Here is a 22,484-nt window from a genome sequence, read left to right as displayed (position 1 = left end):
CACTACAGAATCAATACAAACCTATGGCCATTTTTTAAAGACCAATGACCCCAATGATGATGGCACATACTCACATTCAGTGATTAGTTCTGCTGTATCCTGATGTTGCAGTGGTTAGTACAGTCCACTCACAGCAGGAGGCCGATGAGGCCTTTCTGTGGTTTGCATGTTCTCTCTGTGACTGAATAGGTTTCCTCTGGTTTTCTCCTACAGCACAAAAGCATGAGAATGAATGGTGTGTTTTTACATGTTGACCAACGACTGGCATGGTTTGGTGTGCCTTTCCTCACCACATTATGCAGGGAGTCAACATGTTGTGGCATCTGGGAAAAAACAGGTAGACATACAATAGTTGTACATAGTTTGGCAACACTGACAACATAAAATATATAAACATAATATTTAATGTAGTCTGTTGATCTTGCCAGCTCTTTCAGAAACCAGTGTATTAGTACAGCTAACCCAGCTAACCCACAACTTTGAGTGTGAATCAGAGAGGGTCAGCTTATTAAAAAATGAATTAGAAATATGTGAAAAGATTGACAGTTCATTCCTTGACCTTAATTATGTAAAACCATTGCTCGTTGGACAGTTTTCAATAATAGAAATGCAGCCAGTTATATTATTTGAAGTATTTCAAAAGCAGAGATTGTGTTGGATAATGAAAAGACATACAGTAAATGTGGGCTTACAAAGCATTTTTCAGATTCCATCCTACCATATTTCTTCAACAAGGACACCTACAACTGCTTTTCTCAAATGACCATTCATTGTTTATCAGATGATGAAGATCAGCATCACATCAGGTACCTTGTGTGCTGCACCACCTGTGTTTCTCCACCCGTGCCGCTACATGAGAAGCACAACCAAATGGAGCGTATCCAAACTGTCGACCTATGAGCCCTGCCAGATAAGTGTGCAAAACTGTGTGTGTGTGTGTGTGTGTAGGATCTCCTTTTCATAGCCAACTTGTTTAACTGATGGAAGTGTTAATTACGACATGTAACTACATTTTAGAAAAGAAGGCATTTAGCTCCTCCTGATGGTGCCAGTAGGTAGATACAGACTTTGTTCCACAACAGGTATAGTCATATTTTAGTTTGATGGATGAATATTTATTCATGGACTTTTTTTTTTTTATTTACTTTTGTGTTTAAAATGCAAACAAACACAAAATACATGAAGGACTGTGTGGGCAAACAAAACAAAAAACAAAACAGTCTTCCATGTTTCATTCAATGCTGCTTAATGTTGCATCATGCCCAAGCATATACAGGATAAGAATGTCGAACTGCATACAGACACTCAAATGAGCAGTAAAAAATAAAGTGAAATGTTTGCACTGTTTGTCCAGTTGTCTGTTCATGTCACATTTTAGTAATTTTGACCTCAAGAATTACTGCATGAAGCAAAGACAGAAAAGCTATTAGTGTTTGATAGGAAAGCAAAGACATTAATTAAAATCAATGGTTTAAGCACCAACAGCAACTGTGGATTAGCAACACAACAAAGGAGAAAAGAATCAATAGTTAATACAGTTACACCACCAAATTTTGTTTCTGAAATGATACTGCAACAAGGAGGGGAAAATGAGCACTGAAGAAACTCATACAGAATTTCACATTTTGTGAAAAACATTTTTTTTGAGGAAGAAATATCTTCGTCTACCATGTGAAATTAATGAACTGATCTCTTCAGGGAGAACATTTATTGTGTTAAATCCAACAGCCTTGTTTAGTAACAGATTAGTTTAGCAATTTCTGTCCCTTTCAGATTTGGTTTAACCATCCCAAGTCACTGTGGTACTCTGTGCAGTTTGCATTTCTTCAGCTCACACATTAACAACACATCCATCTTGATATCCAAAACATGTTGCTAAGAGAACCAAAAACAATCTGACAGAAAGCATGAAACAATGTAAACACCACAAATGACAGAAACATCTTAACTTTGCAAAATCAAACACTTTTTTTTTTTTTTTTTGTTAAACCAAAAACTGTAAACTGTAAGCAATGCTTCAGGACAAATACTTTCATGAAAGTATTTGTCCTGAAGCATTTGTTAACTTTCACATGAGCACAAATGTTTGTAAGACAGCTTACAGCAACAAACACAGGGTAAACACACAGAGAACTTTAGGAAAAGTCATTCAAGCAATAGCAATACAGTTCATGTTAAATGCAAAATACAGCATGATCATCATGGGTCTAAGAAAGAAATATACAATATGCATACACAGTATCTATATCATATAAACACATATGAACATCCTTCACAACTACTCTAAAACTCTAAACTGTACAATAAATCTGTTGTAAGAACAGTTTTGCAAAATACCACTCTGATATACAGTAACACTTTTTTTTTCTTTTACAATGTACAAGTTTAAACTGTCCAAACAGCAAAGCACAAGCCTTAAAAGGACACAAAAGTGCATGTTATCAGGTTGGATGGAAGCCACTGGAAGGAAGGACTGACAAGAGAGCGGGAATAAAAGTTCCCAGTATCGCACAGGAGCCTTTTCACACTCCCACCAGTGTCCTGCAGGATTAATAGTTAGTGGAGGGAAATTTGGAGCTGATATTTATTATACGGGGTTAGTTATACGATGAAAGTGACTAACATGAAAGTGCACACACACACGCACACACACACAAGCACGCACACACACACACGCACGCTATAGGGCGACGGTGAAACTCCATTAACACTCTCCCACTCCAGCGTGTCCTCGACCTGTCACATTAAATTCAAGTAGTGGTACTCTAATGTTAGATATGTAATACTGGTACCTTTTGGACAGTCACTCAGTTCACATTTTAAAAAGAACACACTGGTGTCATGTTTTAACACAAGATTTTAAAATCCTAAGCAGTGACTGAGTGCAGGAAGAACCTGGCCTTGTATGCAGATTGTATTTCAGTTTTAACAGAGAACCTGTCAGCGCTGAAGGCCAACTCAAGCCAAAGCTTGTGGCTGCCAGGCACTGAGTTGTAGAGGAATAAAACACTGAAGAAGGTCAGCTTCTCAATCTACCCTTATTAACATCAGCTATTGTCTTAGGCATGTGTCTGAGTGACAGCCCATCACGAGCTCATCATTGTTTTGATGTATTTGGCCAGTGAGTGTGCGCTGCTGTGCATGAACACCGGGCCACGTGGGGGTCGGCTGCAGTGTTCAGAGGGGAATGTTTGAAGCCGCGCTTTCTGTAGTGCAAAGAACAGGTGGCTTATGTGAATTGAAAGCAGGCTGACAGTTGTTTCAAATAAATACGGGTTTCTGACATACTCCCTTCAATGAATATTTGTTAACGGCCACTGAAATAATCATACAGTGTTCACATATGGAGCAAGTACAGACAAGTGCAGATGAATAGTTTAGAGTGTCGAGATTCTTGGATTATTGAAACTGACCTACATTTCAATGTCATCTTTCCTGTCAAGTTCAGCTGCCTCCAAGCATTCCCCTTACACAAAATCATCTCTATGAGTGAAAAAGGCTGTTTTTACTCTTCACTCAAAGAGAAGGAAACAAACTAAAAACCTTGTCTGTTAAGGCCACTGAAATGCGCTTCAATCTTTTTCTTCAGAGGTACAGTCTGTGTACAGTCAGTGCTCCCCATCTCTCCCTACCCATATTACACCCCCTCTGGAAACTGCACCCTCTATCTGCTCCAGCAGTCTAATAAAGGGAACTGGAGCTGGTGGTGCTGATACCATAAGGAGAGGGCCTTCGTCCTTCCTGTCCTTCATGTGTTTTCCATTTGTCCTTTCCTGGTCCACTAGAGTTTCTTCAATTTTCCTTTGGTTTCCATTTTTTCCTCGCTCTCCAAAGGGAATCCTTCTCAGTGATTTGTTGTCTCCTTCTTTAAACAGGAAGGAGACAAGCCTGGTGGGCTAACATCCAAGCAGGTAGACCACCACTTCATAGGTACACATCATGATGGCGGTGTTGGGGATCTGTCTGACAAGGTGGGTGGTTAGGCCGCGGTATAGAGCCCGGTACCCCTCCTCTCTGGGTACTGTAAGCAGGGTTTGGAAGAAGGAGCGGTACTTGCTGCCCTCTTCTCGTAGCCGTGTTCGGATCACCTCTGCAGTTTCAGAGCAGAGGAAGAACATATTGTTAGATACACTAATTGCCCCTATATGTTTGCCTATGGGTGTCTCCCTATGTCAAAATTGTCATATCCAACACCCTTAGGGTAATTTTTTTTAATGAAATTGATCCATCTCTTGGTATACCAACTGTCCTTCAACTGGCCTTATCACTGTATTGTCTACTCAGACCTCATACAGCTACACAAAATTGAGTAGTCCCCCTCTTCTGTGAAGGATTTCTTTCCTTATAACTGTAAAACTGCAGTGGAAATTGGTCTGGCCAGTTATTCAATGTTGTAAAAACAGAGAAACAAGCTCAAATTGAAGATTTGAACATAACAGTACAAATGTGGGAGAAATAGGCAAAGATAAAATGCCCCATTTTTACATCCCAGTATTTTATGGAGTCTTGATATTGCTAATGTTTGACAAGGTATTCCAGTTTTAATAAGCTACATTCAAGATTATGTGTTTACAAAAATGTCAAGACAATTATAAAGAGAAAACTAATAATAGTGTTTTCTTTTAAAAGTACAAGGCTGGTAATATACCACATTTTTATTATTGTCACCAAATGCCATGTAAGACCATAAGACCAAAATAACAAGCATTGTCTGATATTTCATTTTCATGTGTCACAGACCAACCTTGTCCATTAAAACCGCACTACCAGCCATGTTCCCTCAGTGCAGTGGACATGGGCACAGTAGCTGATTGTGAGTTGGTCCCTCCTATACTATACATATTTAGTAGCACAATTATATGTGATTTTTCACTTCTCTTTAAGTGATGTTTAATAAAAACTACAACACCCTACTGAAAATTACAAAATGAAAGTGATCTGTTTTCAGATATGGGATTTGTTAATAAGAAAAACACATCACATCCTTTGAGTGAGACAATAGATTACCATGAGGGTAGGCGATGGAGGTGGCGCAGGTCTTGGAAGTGGCTGCCGCAAGCATCATGCCTACAAAGTCTGAGGCATCTTTAACAGACTCCTCCTCTTCATCCATGCTAGCATGGGCCTTGGACTGCAGTAGTTTTCGCTTGATGCTCTCATAGATGACAAAATGGATAACAGTCTCAGATATGCCAGCATATGAAGCTGACATGCCCCTGTAGAAACCTCGCAGGCCGTCCATCTGGTACACCCGCCGTATGCACTCAAATGCATTCATTCGCCGCTCACCACGGTTTCTGGAATTACAAAGTTTTTTTAATCAAAGTGTAAGAACATTATTAGCATTCTTATTGCTCTTATTATTTTAGGAAAGCTAATAACCCATTCCACTGCAGCTTCAAGACTTATGATGTTAAGGCTATATTAACAGCTCCTTACCTAGAGTCCAGCTGCAGACGGGTCTTGACCAGCCAGATGGGATTGGTGGCTGTGATGGCGGTGAACCCTGGGAAATTCAGGAGGTCAGAGGTTCAGACAGATGCAGAGACACTTGGAAGAAGACAGTCTAACCATCTACACTAAATATTCAATAGGACAGTGAGCAAGCACTTCAGTAAACAGGATCATGTTGATGAGCTATATGTTAACACAGAATTGCTCTATAAATAAATTCAAGATCTGTTTATATTAATATTTTGGGGGAAAAACATTGAGTTACAAACATATGCATGCACTTTCATGTGCTATTCACACTGATCCTTTTCAAGTGAAATGCTACTCAAGGTGTATGTAAACCAAACAGCTCTCTTCCTGAAGCATCTAAAAACAGTGCATGAAGGCAGCACCTCTGAGCTGTGAGAGTTTTATTTTCTACATTTATTAACTCATCAGAATGTCTAACTGCAAACACTGGGAAATAAGGTCAAGCAGCAAAGTCATTTTAGGCTTTTGAGTGTAGCAGATTGTTATTATACTGTAGTCTGATTCATTTCTTTCAAATGCTAATGAGAGCTCTTGTAGTTGTAATGAAAATCATATGCAATTAGAGCATAAGCTCATCTCTAAGAGCTTACAGAGGCGGTCTGTTTTTGTTTTTTTTTTTTTAAATATAATTACACTTTCAATGTGCTTCGAAATACACAAGTGACTACTGCATTTTTGTTTTTGACAAGAAAATCTGCTATTACAGAATTTTAATTCAAAACACAGTGGGTTTGATTCTTAGTTTGGACAATGTTTTGAATGCTTCCCTTATTCATCATGTTTTTGTGTTAATTTTATGACACTGTGGGCAAGCTGGTGGCCTGATACTAGCCCCACAAGCCCAGCTACTACAGCAGAGAAAAACAAGACGGTTTCTGGAAGAGGTTCTTCAATTATTCAACAGGACTCAAGTGGAAAGTATCTGATGTAGAATTTAGTGGACCATTTAGTCCCTAATGGAACCTTTTTCTTTATTTCCATCTGCGTTCACAGCCAATCTCAGTGACACACTTTTTTTCAAACTTTTGTGCACAGTATATTAAGCAAATGTGTGTAAATATGTTCAGTTTGAGTTGTTTATAAGCGACAATACTATGTTGTGTTTTTCTTAAATAGAAACAGTAGACAATATGTAGATGCAAAAGTTTGATATGCAGAATGTGAAGTTAATCAGCACATTGTGTCATTATGACTGGACACAAAGTGCGATAAAAATTATGTATCAGAGAAATAGAGCATGGGCATTTGCAGAAAAGAGCTAAGACAAGGGCAAGACTATAAAGAGACCTGAGTCACATCTAATGTGTCAATGCAACAGAGCCCTATGTTAAGACATAGAGTGAAGAAGAGAGGATGACACAGGTCTGTTGAAGAGAGGAAGAGAAGAAAAAAAAAAGGAGAAGAAGAAAAAAGAGGGAAGTAGAAGGAAGTAGCGTCTATGGCGTGTACTCACGGGGGAGGGGCAAAGCTCCTCCAGCTCCTCCCCGCTGCAGTTAGTAGCCTGCAGATATGGGGGGCTCAGATGGCGGGGGTCTCCCACCCAATCACGCAGGGGTGAAAGCTTTACAGTAAAGCCCTAAAATAGACACAGGCTTTTCTGTACCACAGTCACACACAAGCAGCAGTCACATCCACCCCCAACCCCACCAACCTCCCCAACCCACTTTATGAACAGGGAGATGGAGAAGAACCAGGAGGCAAAGGACTGACCTCTCCAATCATTCCCCAAACTAACCCCATCTAAGTCCCATCCCTCTAATTTACTCTTATGTGTTGAGTTAAATGAAGAAGCCAAGCCAATCCAAAACTCCAGCTCCATCTCACCAGAGCAAAGTAAAACAACAAATACAAAGGTAGAAAATTAACTTGAGGTGGTGTTCTTCATAATTTTTATGAAGTCTATCAGTTTATATTCAACATATGTTAGAGAAAATACTAAATCAAAGGCTTATTAACGAAATGAGATAATAAAGAGGAAAAAAATAGAGAGGCAGGTGGAAATGCTAACCTTGTCGTTGTGTGCAAACAACTCCAAGCTGTGGACAATGCTAATGAAAGGAGTTAGGAAAACGTTTTCTAAATATATGATGATATAATACTGATGGTGAAATAACTCAGTTCCAAACACCTTTTGGGTCTAAAAATGATTCAGAAAAACTGGGAAAAATTTAAAAATAACATAAAAACTAGGGATGCACCAAATATACGGCCACCGAAAATTTTCGGTTTTCGGCCCGAAAGACTTTTATCACCGAAACATTACGGCCGAAATGTTGTGATGATGCAAACAGAAACCGCGACCTGCACGTGCTTGTCTGAAGCAACATGTCTGCGGTGTGAACGTATTTCAGTGTATCTGAGAAAGACCCACGGACAGCGATTTGCAAAACATGTAATGCCGAAATTTCAAGAGGGGGTGCATCTGCAAAGACTTTCTCCACGTCGGGTTTAATTTATCACCTGAAATCCAAACATTCCGATCGCTACTTCACTGCATTGTTGCAATGTGCTAAATAAATATTTGCATAATTTGTAACTGATTTATTCTTTGAAACTTTAATATTAATTTATGCAATTGCAATGCCTTGATTTTAGTAAAGTTAGTACACAACCATAGCCATAAATGCAATGGTACTAATAATTGGCATAATTTCTTTCGGTGTTTCGGTTTTCGGCCTTGGTTTCCTCTTTTTCGGTTTTTGGTTTCGGCCAAGAATTTTCATTTCGGTGCATCCCTAATAAAAATCTCTTTGCATGTAAAGTAAATTGTGTCATTGTGAAGGAGTTATTTTCAGAAAACACTTAAAATTCTAAAAAATATATACTTAAGATTCATAATAATGGAAAGTAAAACAGAGATAATTAAAATTGCTAACACTATAGTCAACTTATTACCAAGGTCATGTTAATAGGATGAATTGTGCAGACTGACAACTAGCATAGAGAAAAAAATCTGCACATTAAAAATGTTTATTTTATCACAAGTTTTTCCTTTGAACCACTAATGTACACAGAAACATAGATTGAAGGGAGCTTTGTTTACCACATGTATTCATATAAGCCTAAGAAGACAAGCAAGATGTTAACAAAAGTCTGTGACGCAGCATCAAGTAACAAATATCACTGGTAAAGGAAGTCAACCTGACCTGTTTGGAATTTAGATAAGGCATTAAGCAGATAGCTGTGCAGCCCTACAGAGGGTAAGCCCATGATGTGAACTTATGGGAAGATCTGCGTATTGTGCATTATGAGCTTTCTATCCGCACATACAAATCCTCCACAGAGAAGTTGGGCCTATACTCAAGCATTCTTTAGATTAAATGCTGGGAGGGAAAATAAGTCTTAAATGAAGGAGTGGGACTCGCCGAGTGCAAGGAGGCCCACAGATTCATAGTAGGGAGGGCATGGGAGACAGTGACTCCACAAAATTTCTTTACAAAACTGGAAACAATTATCCATCATCCATGTAAAATGTAGTTATTCAGTCCATACGGCTTTCTCAAATCTGCTCTGCTCTTTCTCAGGACTGACACACTAGGGGGATATAATATGGAAATGTGCGTATCTGAAAGACAATGAGACATCTGTGTAGTTCCAGCACATGTGGCTTATGGGCAAAGGTCTTGTTATTTATCCTAGCCTGTATATATCCATGCTGATGAAGAAATGTAATATGAAGAAAATACTATCCTCAAAGCTTTTTGTATCAAAGGCTCCTGGTCCTCTTCTGTAAGTTGTTTTAAGTTTATATAACATAACTATTACCTGTGTCTGCACTTCAGTTTATCCACATTAATTTGTACTTTTTAACTTGGTGGCAGTATTATTGAGAGAAAACAGTTAAGGATGTTTAACTGATTTTAAAAAGGGAAATAATGTCAAAATAGTGGATGTTGAACTGATACCAGTTTTCCTTGAAAAGAAATACTGAGGCAGTCATGAGGCATGATGACAAAATACAAAATGGAGCACATCGATCACAATCTCCTGTAGCAGTGACAAGGTTAGCATTTCTTCTGTGCTGACAACATAAAATCCACAGTTATGTGTCATTACTTTAACTTTACCATGTTGATGGAGCAGAACAACAGGCTACGAGGAAGTGGGGAGTTGTGTGTCAAGACTAAGCAAGAACATAACCTTATGAGAGCCTAAAACTACAAACCAGCAGCAAACACATTGCCATAAGCAATGGTATTATCATTACAAATGTTTATCGTGAATTTTCTAATATTAATATAAAAATCACCATGGTTTTCATCATACCAGTGTAAAGAAATGGGGTGCTACCTGACGTGTCCGCCCGAGTGCCAGGGGCCCCGGTTGACCTTTGAGGACCGTGCTCTCTCCTCTATACACACAGAGCAAAGAAGGGGGCCCAGACCACACTGTTTAAGTAACAACTGGGATGTTAAACCATTTACAGAGTCCTCAGGAGAGGCCTCAAAATGAAAGAATAAAACGAGGAGAAGAAGGGGAAGAAGAACATAATGGAGGGAATGAGGGACAATGGGGCTAGGGGAAGAGGAAAGCACAACCTAAACTTTGAGGACCATGAAGCTTTGTTCTTTTTTAATAGCGTGGTTGTCAAATTAATGCCATCAGTGGCACATTACAGCCTGAAACTGTCTGGCTGCTGCATCTCTTCTGGCTTTAGTGATTACATTTCTGACAGTGCTAACATAAGAGTTTATCTCCTCTGTTATACATGGCTTGTTTACGCCACCACGAAGAGACAAGATACTGGTCTGTCTGGGTGGGTGAGTGTATTTACAGAAACGGCATACTCACAAAAAGTAGGGACTGGACCTCTTATCTAGTTTTGTTAAATGCCAGATGAGACATTAATACTTTATTTTGAAACAATTTGGTTGTTGAAATAACATTATGGATAAATGTATTTTTAATGGCCTGGTCTCACAGTAAACAGAATGAGGCTGGTGTCAGGTCAAGGTCAGTTTGATCCTGAGAGTCTTAAATTGTGCTTTCTGATCAAAACCCTGTTTTTTATATTTAATATTGTTATACATATAATAGCAATTATAAGTTGTCTTTAGCATGCTTTGGGTATTCACAAGTTTTCAAATTTGTGAAGATCTAACCAACTCACACATGTATATGGAAAGGGGGGATGGGGGGGTTGAATGTGAAGAAAATAAAGTGAAACTTTGGGATACCTCAAATAGTGAGAAAAGATGAGGAGATAAATTAAAACTGTCTGATGATGACAAACTGAATAATTTTTTAATATGTTTTTCTTTTTCCAATAAAACCCATCAGTGATTTACACTACCCAGGCAGACTGACAGACAAACAGGCAGATTATACCAGACAGCGCCAGACAGAAGGGAGGGGTAGAAGGAGCCATCGTTACCTGCCATACCAGCTGACACCATGTGCACCTGGGTAGAGTCTGGCTCCAGCACCCCATTCAGCTTTTCCTTGGCTGTTGAATAGGCTGCAAAGTAGATCGCCCTGTGGCAAAAAGCACAATGAGGTACAAAAAAAAAAAAAAAAAAAAGACTATTAAGGAATAAAAGCACTAAAAATGAATGATCATCATTCATAATGACACCATTAAAATGTAAAAAGGAGCATTAAATGTTAAATTAACAACTTCAAACATATTTAGATATGAAAATGTTATTACAATTGCCTGAAATAAACCTATCTGATTTGCACATGAGGGCATCCATCAGGATAGAGTTAAGCCCAGCTAATATGCCATAGAAAAAGCACACCAGTGAGAGGAGTTTCTGTGCCTGTGCCTCTCAGTCTAATGCCAGGCTTCTGTAGGAGCTTTATCTCCCATGATTCTCGCTGCTCCTCACTAAATAAAAATCACAGGATTTAGTCAACATTTCTGCTGAGGTGGATTAAACCAAATGACCTCTCTTTCCTATCCCTGTTCTGAATTGAGGGCTTGAATCCACAACATGGTCATGTTGTTCTGCAGATAAAATATGTGGCTGGGTCACAGTGTTTATATGCAGCTCTCATATGTAATGAGAGATGTTGCTGGTGCAAGCTGTTTGCATTCATTAGCACACGTGTTGCTAATGAATGCAAACAGCATGTGCAGTGGACAGTGCTCTCATTAGCATCAAAAGATTTTTTTATGGGTTTACATTTAGCCTTTTCCCTCTTTACTCCTCAAGATATGCTCAAATTGGTATGTCTGTCTGAGTGCCAAAGTGCATGCATGTCTTTCTTATGCTAGTTGTGCACCTCTGACAAAAAAAAAAAATATGCATATGCATATTTTAACAAGTATACAGTTCACAAGTGTAATAAAACTTCAGTGAAGTGGTGGGACAATTATATATAATAAATTAAATTTGACACTACAAAAACAAAGGAATATTGGAAAGCAGTATTCAAGTACTACATAAAACAGCAAGAAGGTCCATATGTTGTCAGTTATAGCACAGTTTTTTATAACTGTCATAAGTAGAAAAGGTGGAAAAGTCCAAGGCACTGACAAAAATATGCATACTCACACTCCCAGAAGGGTATTATTACCTGAGTCTGAGCCACACAGAGTGAAACAGCATATATAATAAAAGACCCAGAGGACAGAACAGTTTTGAATTAATACAAGCAATGTTATCAAACATGGCAGGAGAGACAGAGCAAGAGAATATGAGTAAGGCAAGAATGACTCAGATAGAGAGACAGACACCACAACGAACCAAAGGGAAGAGAATGACGATGGCCATGTGATGTAAAGTAGACAGATCAGGGAGGGGGATTAGACACAAAGGGTCTCAGTATAGAAACTCCACTGTAATAACACACAACAGTCACATGACAAGACCCAGTCTCATCTGCTGCATTCGTTTCAGTAAGACTTTAACTGACTGGCTCCAAGCTGTTACATAACGCTAACCAGCTAACCTTAAAAAAAAAAAAAAAAAGAGGGAACTCGCTCATTTCCGCAAGGATTTGAATCATAAACTTCGCATTTGTTCTTTGCATTTCTGTCAGTTCATTCTTGTTTGTGACCTCAAAGTAATGGTGCAAACCAAAGCTCTGAATGAGCTGGATACTTAAAAAAAGGATATCTAATAGAAGCAAATACATTTCTCAACAAAAATGGGTGCCCAAGTTTCAAATAATGTGTAAAGTAAATGATGCTGAAATTCCTTTGTTCTTTGACAAAGTTTCATGGTAGTGCTGATAACTGTGCTCCAACCTGACGGCTTTTTATAAGCATTACAGATTTCAGTGAATAAGACTGTGTCAGATATACAGGTGTAGGTGGCTTCCTTTCTTTTACGTTTGGCTTTATTACCTTTTTCAGCAGATCTTTTTGGCATCACTTAAGACACCCTTGCCATAACGGCTAAAGTATGTAGGGAAAACATACAACACACCCACAGTTCCGTATATATGTACATACCTGGAAGGTGCCACACCTATGAGGTTGGGTCCCAGTCCTCTGAAGAGTGAACGGGGTCCCTCTCTTTCCAGAATTAACCTGGAAAAAACAGAAATTTTTTTCATTAAACATTTTACCTAATGTATTAGTTGCACAGTGCATTTCCATTAGGCAAATAATCAGATGCCTGGCTGGATGACTGGACAGAAGGATGCCTTGGTTATGCATGCAGATGTTGACTTAGCCAGACTTAACAGGCACTTTACTTACTAAATTGGACACACAGAGCGTGTGTGTGTGTTTGCAAGGGTTCAGTCTATAGGTCCAGAGGGTGCACATGTAGATTCAGCCTAACTATTTCTTCATTGCCTTTTAATTCAGAATGTGTACCAATAAAGTGCAAGCGTTTCTGCTTGCAGTGTTTTTCATTTTAATTTAAGTCTTGGTATTACAATCACAATAATAAGCATGATCGTTTATGAAATAAGACAACAGTTTTATATAATGAAAAATACAATGGAAGCCCACAAAAAGATCAGAGACAGCATTCAGTTTGGCATATCTGTTTGGAGCTAAATTTGTATCTGATGAGGGCACTGTAAACAAATGGACCAGTAAATTATAACTCCTTGGGCATTCTTCCAGGGCCTGACATTGTGCACAGGGTCCTGTCAACATACTTGAAGTCCCAAAATAAATCACATGCCCTTGCAGCAGTAGTGTTTATAGTGATGGATCCATGATAGCTATGTTTGTTTTCTGTTGTCACCCAAGCTGATCTGTCTCTAACCTAACCCAGTTTCCTCATTCAGAATGAGCATGGCTTGTAGTTCACCTCGCTATGTTGCACATTTTTATGTAAACTGTGATAGAAAGTATATTCTAAGAGAATCACCAAGTAAACAAAAAAAAAGTAAGAAAAAGAAAAGAAATTGGGGAGGATAAGATAATAAAATTGACCTTTCGGGTAGATTAGAGTAGATTAAATTCCAGGTGTTCAGATTTGCACTGTTCCACACCACCAAACAAGAAATAGCACCGATCTTGGAGCACCTATATATTTTGTTCAGCATGTGGATTTGAGGACTGTGCCTTTTGTACTCTGGCTGTGGGATTTTGCCACATCTGTTCATAGAGATGTAGCTGAATACTACCACTCAAAATAAATTTGCAGTACATGATATACACTCACGAACACAGAGGTAAACCTTAACACACTATTGTGTAACGGCAGTGTCCAGTTTCTGCTAGTGGCTGTTTATCTCAAGGACAAGACAGGAACATGGTTTGTGTCACCACAAGAACAATTTTGAGCCCATAACAATGCTCAGATTAGCTGCAATCTCTAAAAAGAGAGCATGAGTCCAGTGCCCAAGGAAATCATTAACAGCATTCATGAGGCAGGCAAGCCGAGAAAGCCAACAATCCTGAACGCACATTGTTTTAGCTTTACAGGTAAGAAAATTAGGTTAACCTGCTGATAAATGAGCACTTGTAGATTGGCATTTTGCCTACACATACTAGCAAATCTAAACTTCATGGTTCAAGCACACATTTAAAAAAAAAAAAAAAAAAAAAAGTATTTCTGACATATGGCACAAAACACAAGGATTATCCAAGAATCACAATTTGCTAAATGATAAATTCAAGCATAATTCAAGCAGTGGAAAATTCAAACACACCAGCCTATGCATTATGCAGTATGTTTAACCCTGCGTGACATGCTCTGTGACGGTCACAGAAATAGGTTACCAGAGAACAGAAGTAGAGCCCTGTAGCCACGTTGAATATTTACTTCACTATTAATCCCTCAGTGTCCAACATTTATTACAAGTATCCAGCCACAGTGGCTTTAAGTAGGTTCCAACTAAACATCTAACCAATGTCAAATTCCCCTACATTCTCACTTCTCACCTCTTTGGTAATTTTCCACTATACCTACAAGAAAGGACATATGACATATCATGTTGCAGGAAAAAGGAACAATTTATTATGAATTTCTTATACCCAATTCCCAGTAGTTGTTTAGAGAAAGTACCCAAACCAGTCTCAGGGTTTTGAGGTCAGAATGATTCTTTAAACACCTATTTTTGGGCTCCAGCTGCAACTAATAGGAATACATATATCGCTGGGTTTTTATGCATTGCTCAAGACTTGGTGGTGGATTCTCCTGTTCCCTAACAACTGAACAAGAAGGGTGCTAAACCTGTAGCAGCATGTTGACAGGCTTCACACCAGTTCAGCACATATCCCCAAATTGTTTGAGCAAATGGAGAAACACATACTATAATGATGACATCTAAATCCATAATTAAGAGGATCTTTTGCCATTTTAAGCTGTTAGTTATGGTGACATAAGTCAAAGAATCAACTGCATATCTGTTGGCAGATAGTGTAAAATCTAAATTTACAGGAAGAGCAGATTGACACAGAGCACGCAAACAGCCTGTTTCATTGTTACCGTGGAATCCCTTTAAATATAGTCAAATTTAACACAACACAAATCATGAATTTGCCTTAAGGGTTCATTTTGCTTTAATAGGCTGGAGATTATCATAGATTAATTCTGCAGTGTTTGGTCATCACCAGCCAATGGATACATTCACCAAATGACATGGACGCTTGCTGTGACAACAAACACAGACTGTCTACGGTAAGGAATCAGGGTTTAACTTAAATAGAATAAATGCTAATTTTCCCCCTGGCTGACATATTATCAAAGCAGATATACCTTTGTATTTTGTACTACTGATTTAAATTTTGTGATAACATTTTATGTACTGTAAATATTACCTCATTTTAAATAATATTAGGTGTATTATACTTACCATGAGCTGACTATGCAAACACTAACAGTTTGGATGTTAAAATATAAACTTCAGCTGTTTTATACAAACAGAATTATTGAAAAAGCTAAGATGCTACTAAGAAATAATTTCAGTGACAACAGTGACGCTTAATGACAATATTCCAAAACTCCAGACAATATTTCTATTAAAATAAAAGCTGATAATTTCATATATGTTGCCAAGATACCAATATGCTCTTATAGTAAAATCATAGCTAACCATAAAAAGTATCCCTAATAAAGTATAATTAATATTCAGCATCATTCTCCTTACTTGAGACAGTGCAGAGGCCCTGGTGCAGCAACACGGGCCACACTCCCTCCATTGACGGTGCTGAGCTGGACTTCAGAGATGTAGAGAGTGATGGAGGAGGACTGTAGTCTGGTTTTCACCACCTCCAGAGGACAAGTTAAAATAGCACCCACTGTGCCTCCACACCTAGGAAGGGAATAGGAAAGTGGTAAAGAAAGAAAGGGTGCATAAACAAAATAGTAGAAGAAAGGGACAGAAATTGAGCAAAAAATGACAGATAAAAATACAAATATGTTAATAACTACAAAAGGCTTTATATATCCTAAACAGCATTTGTGTTATAGCTTTCTTTGTGTTTGGTCCTCTGCCCTTTATTGGTTTTGATATATCTACTGCCATTGGGGTGTATGATTAATGAATTATCATTTCATTGTTATGCAGATTACCTGCATTTTACATATTGCACAATTAATCATAAGTTGCTACTATTTGTCTTTAAGTCTGAAAATGGTCTAAAACCTACTAAAACAACTCCTTTCTTTCCATAATGCAAATATGGTGTTAAGAGCAAGTAGCCCAAGCTGTGGAACTCCTTACCATTGGAACTGCATATTATTATGGACTTGGGCGTTTTTAAATCTAAGCTAAAAGCCCATTAGTTTAACATTGTGCTTTAACATTGTGATTATACCAGGGTGGTGACATTATGTGTACTTTTACCCCTGATTTTTATCATTGCCATCTATTTTATTACCTTTATTCTGTATTTCAATTGTATTTTTCTTGTTTTGTCCTTATATTGTTCAGTGTTTTGGGCAACTTTGATTATGTTAAAATGATAGCTACATAAATAAATATTCAGTTAAGTTGAGGATAAGGTATCTTAGATCTTATCTTAAATTAGACTGTTGTCTAACTACCTGGGTGAACTCACACACACATACAATGTAAATAAAGGCATAACCGCTTACAAATTTACAAAAGAAACATGTGACTATGTTACCTAGACTTTGACTGCTACTCTATTGAAGCCACCATGTAAACAAACTGAAGCTGATCCAATTTGAATTACTTTCACCCTCATTATCTAAAAATATAATGGCTAGACCTCAGTCAAATATCACTGAAAGATCAATTGCCCTGATGTGGTGTAATATACTATTTATATAAAGCCAATGATACTCATCATTTGAAAAAAAATGTTCTGTCCATGTGCCACACATGCACAGTAGTTGATCCTCTTTGCTTTCACCAAAGGCTCAGTGCTTTTCATGATAGGATTCGTATAGACGAGCCTTCACAGTCAAACCACCACAAAGCCACAAAATACTTGTTTATTATCATGGTGGGGAAAAAATATACAAACATTATGTAGCTCAGGTAACGTGAACACTAGTTGTGGCTGTTGGCAGTGAATTAATCTAGTTGCAGTCTCTTTAGCGAAGCCCCAGCTATATTTACCTTTTAGAAGGCCAACCCACATTCATACTCACAGGCAGAGGTGACCTTTAGCCTACTTTCAGAGCTATGCTGACTGCTAGTGTGTAGCTCACAGTGGCTGTGAGAGGAAAAACTGTGCTGAGGCTTTCAGAAGGTTTTGGGGGAGAGCAAGAGTAATTCTGCTTACTCAGGCTAACAATCCAACTTTAGTTGTTTTCAAATTTTGAGTATGTGACAAGAGATACCAGAACAGTTACCATATCTGAAAGTCAACAGTTTGGTGCAGAGATGAAAGAACGGGTAAAAGAGGCAGAGAAACCAAAGACAGTGGATTAAAAACAGGCAGCCATAATGTTACTGGGTCAATAAACTTCTAAGCTGTACATGTGTTTAGATTTTCTCTGATGAACAACTTAAGTCTGTCTGTATCGCTGTAAAAACTAACCCCTGCTAGCTATTGTATGGCCTTCAGGTTTAGCATGTTAACCTAAAGCAGTCATACTTCATTATCCTTACGTTGTGACCTCGTCGTGTTTTCAGAAGTATCACTTCACTTAAAATTACTTTCCATCTACATTTTTCAAGTGTTACGCAATCCAACCGCCCTCAAAAAATGATGTGATTTCAACTTGATAATATGAAGAAAGGAAGTGTAGAGAATAATCAGTTTTGTTTTACTGTTTTCTTTTCTTTTCTTTAACTAATCTCTTGAGTTGTTAAAATGGTAAAAGTTCTGGAGAAATTGAGTGATTCCTGCTGTGGATCTAACAAAATCTTGTCACGTTACCCGGAGAAAGCCATAATGAGCCCGGAAATTAATTTAGTTTGGCTTCAAAATAAAGGCGTTAAATATTGAACAGAACTCGATATAAATATACAAAGAATCTGGACTGAAATGCTCAGGTGAGAAAAAGGAGCCACATAGAAGTTCAAAAGCACCATCTAATTCACATTCTTGTTAATATTCCTCGGGGAAAATAAATATTTTGAAATATTTACAGGAAGTTTAATTTGACACTGGCGTAACAGACTAGCCGGTTTATAACGTTAGCACATGCACGCGCTGCTTAGAAAAACGGCCCTGCCTGGCTACCGTTAGCTGGATAAACCAGACGACCACTCACATTTCAACGTCGTGCACGTAAATTTAAAAACAAACCTGATATCTAAATTAAATGCACTGTCTGACTTACCCTCCAGCGAATAAATGAACCAGGGTGTCCCTTTGGCTCATTATTTAGCATGCTCTGCCAAGCAGCGCACCTCGGGGCTGCGGCAGGGGGTCCAACACGGGCTTTGAATCCCGTCCTTCACCGCTGGTTTCTGCCTGCGAGGGGATAAGCACCTCGGCGGACGAACGACGTCGGTGATGAACCAGCGATGGGGCGAGTCTCCGGTGATTCAGACTGCAGTGGGCCGACAAACCCCCTCTGTGTCTCTCAGCGTGCTCAGCTTCCCTCTCTAGTAAATAAAAAGATAGCTTCTTATTTTCAGCCAAACACACCGGTGAGCTACGTACTCACCAGATTAACTGCAGGCAGAACAATATCTCTAACTAAAGGTTTTGTGACACATCCACGCGTCTGTCTTGATTTTCTACTCTGTTCATTGCGGAGCAACGACGCGGAAGGAGGCAGAGCTTCATAGTATTTACTGAGCAATCATAGGCTGCAAAACAGGCGCTCCTATTGGTCAGCCGCCTCCATGACGTCACTTTCACTGTCTTGATCATGCCGTGTTCACATGTTCAGCATTGATTGAATCAAACCCCTATTATGTTTATGCTCAAGCTATACGAAAATGCGTTTCCTACACTATCTCCCTGACCAGATGGAAGCTATTTGCCAGTAGTTAACAACAGCACATTTCTCTGTGGACGCTAAAGTAGCTGTCCTTTTAACAGGCTAACTTTAGTTGTATGAACTATTGGAATAAGGCGAAGGACTTGGTGTTGGCATCTGTGCAATGAAGTCTATTGATATGTCATGTAGTTTTAACTTGGTGCCCACATTTAGCAGCAGCGTAAGTCAGCGTTAAGTCACTGTGTATAGATAGATAGATAGATAGATAGATAGATGGATAGAGACAAAAAAAAAAAAAGAAAATCAGGTGACCGCACTAAATTAATGATTCTGTAATGAAGATTTGAATGGGTGTGCATCCACTTTTCACATGTCAAGATTAGCAATATCATGTCCTGCATTAGAGAGGATATATATTGTCTTGTGACATGAGGATGGTACTGAAGGAGTGATCTCGTGAAAGATGAATGGTTGGCATGCCTCTTATTACACACCCAAACTAAACGAAAATGAAATACCCTAAAACTACAGTAAGAATTTTACTGAGCATCAGGTAACAGTCCAGAACAACAAAAATAAACACAGGGTTTAACACAGAATAGTCCATGATAAAAATCTGTGAATACTTTGATTTTGTTTGGTATTTCAGGGGATGTGAAATAAATTATGAATTGTATTGAGAGAAAGGCAAAACGGCTAAGTCAGTATCTTCCTCAGAAGAGAGCATCACAACATTTAACTGAATTATTGCTCACGAGGACTCCTGCTAACAGTTTCAAGGATCACAAGATGGAAATGGAGCAAATCAGTTACACTTATTGAACCCAAGGTGCTGTGAATAAGTTACGCAATCCGTCTGTTTCTATTTGTCTGTCTCATGCTCTTGGGGTGTTACTCTCCCTTTCTGTCTGCGGTGCTTGAGATAATTGATAAATACAGCTGTTATGTTATAGCACCATATATAGCACTGCAAAACATCTGCACATCTGACAAAATACATTGAGCAGGTTTCTGTACTTGACCAAGTAAATGAAGAGGGAAAAACAATACAACTAAAGAAATAATATATAAAATATCTACTATATATTTACAAGATAAATACATTTGAAGCAGGTATATACACAAATTAAGTTACAAAATTAGAATGACTACAGTAACAAACACATTGTCACAGTTGACTCCAAGTTCCAAACCTCCTCGATCAGCCTCAGTAACTGTTACCTTTATGACAGCATGCTGAAACACAACACAGACACACACACACACACAGATTACCTGAGTAATACAGCAAAATATTTAACAAATGCATTATTATTTAAAGGTTATATTATTTTCTAATGGCAGATATGTGTAAAACCATTTAACAGCTCAAATATGCCAAATGTGCAGTGTGTGTAAATAAACCGTGTAGTTGCATTTCTGTGTGTGTGTCAAAGTCCACTAACACGTCTCATGACATCCCACACATCCAGAATAGTAGTCTCTCCTAACTTCAGTTGGACTTTGACAAAACAGAGGGGTGGGATACCTAATGATAGAGGCTGGCATGTGTGCTGATCCTCATTCTCAGTACCTCACACAGATCACACTCACCACGAGTGGATCCCTTCCTTATCAGTGTTTGGGTTCAAAGGGAATGCAAAGGTAGCGATAGGGGGGTCAGGTAAAGTGGGGTGATGCATGACAAAAATAGATACTGTTTAACTAATGGTTAAAAATTACATTCAGGGGTTACTATTTCAGGTTACCCAAAAGGTCATTTTAGAATTCATGATGGGGTGAAATATAAAAATAACATGGGCTGGTAGTGATTGTGTGTTTTTACATAATGCATAATTAGACTTGATTTATTTATTTATTTATTGATACAAAATTGAGGGAAAAAAACATGAAGCTGGGCTTCATGAAACAGAGCTCTGTCTGAGCATTGCATTGACTGAGCGGTCAAGTGGACTTTTCAGATGTTTGATCTTTTAGGTTTACATGTCACTAAGTTTTTCTGTGACTGACTGATGATAAAAACAGCTAATCATAATAAAGTTATTGATCTAAGTCACCACAGGCAGGGCAGGGAGGACACAAATGCAGACTTGCAAGTAGGTCATTGCAGTGAAGTAACTTCAATAATTAACATGACAGAGGGTTACAAGTAGGTCGGTTGGCAGGCAGGCACAGGAGCACTAGGTGACAGGCAAAAGTCAAAACCCAAGGAATAGGCAGGAGGTCAAAAAGAGAAAGTAAACAGGCTGGAACTCTACTGGTGTGGTAGGATCTGAAGTTGGCTTAAAGTAGTGTATTTGTATTTTAGTGTATGGGTAGTTTAGGGAGTAGGGTTCAAAAGACCTTTGGGCAACAGTGTTCACTGTATGAAAATGGCACCAGGATTTCACATAGGCCTCTTCACAATAAATCTCCGCCACAATATATAAATTCCTGCCTAAGCCTTCAATACAATCATTCACAGAAGGAACGTTCATCATTTTTCTAAAAACCAGGTACTGCTAGCTCCATCTTTTTCACCAGGCTTGGGACCACCAATGAGGTGGGAGGGGAAGGCCTTGGTTCAAACCCGGAAACATCCTGCTGAGGGGCAACAGTACTAACCAATGTGCAGTCACACCTCTATATGAGAATTAATATCAAAAATATATATAAAAAAAACAAAAAAAACAAAAAAAACATAATGAATAAAAAAACAACAATAAATTAGAAGTTTGACCCTGGAACAAGCTAGATGCATGCCCTGCAGACCTGCAACCTAAACAGCAATACATGTTGTTTGTCCCTGCCTTTGAATATGAGCTAAAGAAGTGTGCAGTGCCATACTCAGCATACCAGGACTGAAACAATCATGTAGCTACTGAACTATCACAGACTCATTAGGTTTAGGCACAAACACTACTTAGTTAGATTATCACAGTTTAGGTCAAAATATTTAGTGCTTACTTCATTACAGGACTTGATCATGATTACATTAATAAGCACGTTAAGTTTCTGAAACATTACTGGATTAAACAAAAAGACATTTTCCAATGTCATTGGTACTAATGCATAATAAATACAAGGCCATGCACAAACCATCATCTCACATGACCCTCAAACACATCAACATCAGGCCATGAATGAGAGCAGGAAAGGTATGGCAGTTTTAAACTACAAAGTAACTACAAAGTGAAGCTGTCACATAAATGTGGAATTGCAAGATAGCCTAAACGGAAAAAGGTCAAATATAAGTACCTCAAAATTGTACTTAGATGCAGTACTTGAGTAAATATA

General features: G+C 38.5%; 1 protein-coding gene across 1 annotated transcript; it reads right to left on the bottom strand.

Moving 5' to 3' along the window:
- Positions 1-1,693: 1,693 nt before the first annotated feature.
- On the bottom strand, positions 1,694-19,047 carry LOC113133855 (solute carrier family 25 member 36-A-like). Its single transcript, XM_026312843.1, has 7 exons — positions 18,600-19,047; positions 15,988-16,152; positions 12,887-12,964; positions 10,859-10,959; positions 5,440-5,506; positions 5,008-5,297; positions 1,694-4,090 (listed from the first exon to the last, which is right to left on the bottom strand). The coding sequence occupies exons 1-7, from the start codon at positions 18,638-18,640 to the stop codon at positions 3,897-3,899; spliced, it is 936 nt and encodes a 311-aa protein (XP_026168628.1). The 5' UTR covers positions 18,641-19,047; the 3' UTR covers positions 1,694-3,896.
- Positions 19,048-22,484: the final 3,437 nt, after the last annotated feature.

Source organism: Mastacembelus armatus, chromosome 17 (genome assembly GCF_900324485.2).
Source record: "Mastacembelus armatus chromosome 17, fMasArm1.2, whole genome shotgun sequence".
Lineage (NCBI taxonomy): Eukaryota > Metazoa > Chordata > Actinopteri > Synbranchiformes > Mastacembelidae > Mastacembelus > Mastacembelus armatus.
Note: the sequence above shows the minus strand (reverse complement) of the source record. Positions and strands in the feature narration are given on the sequence as shown.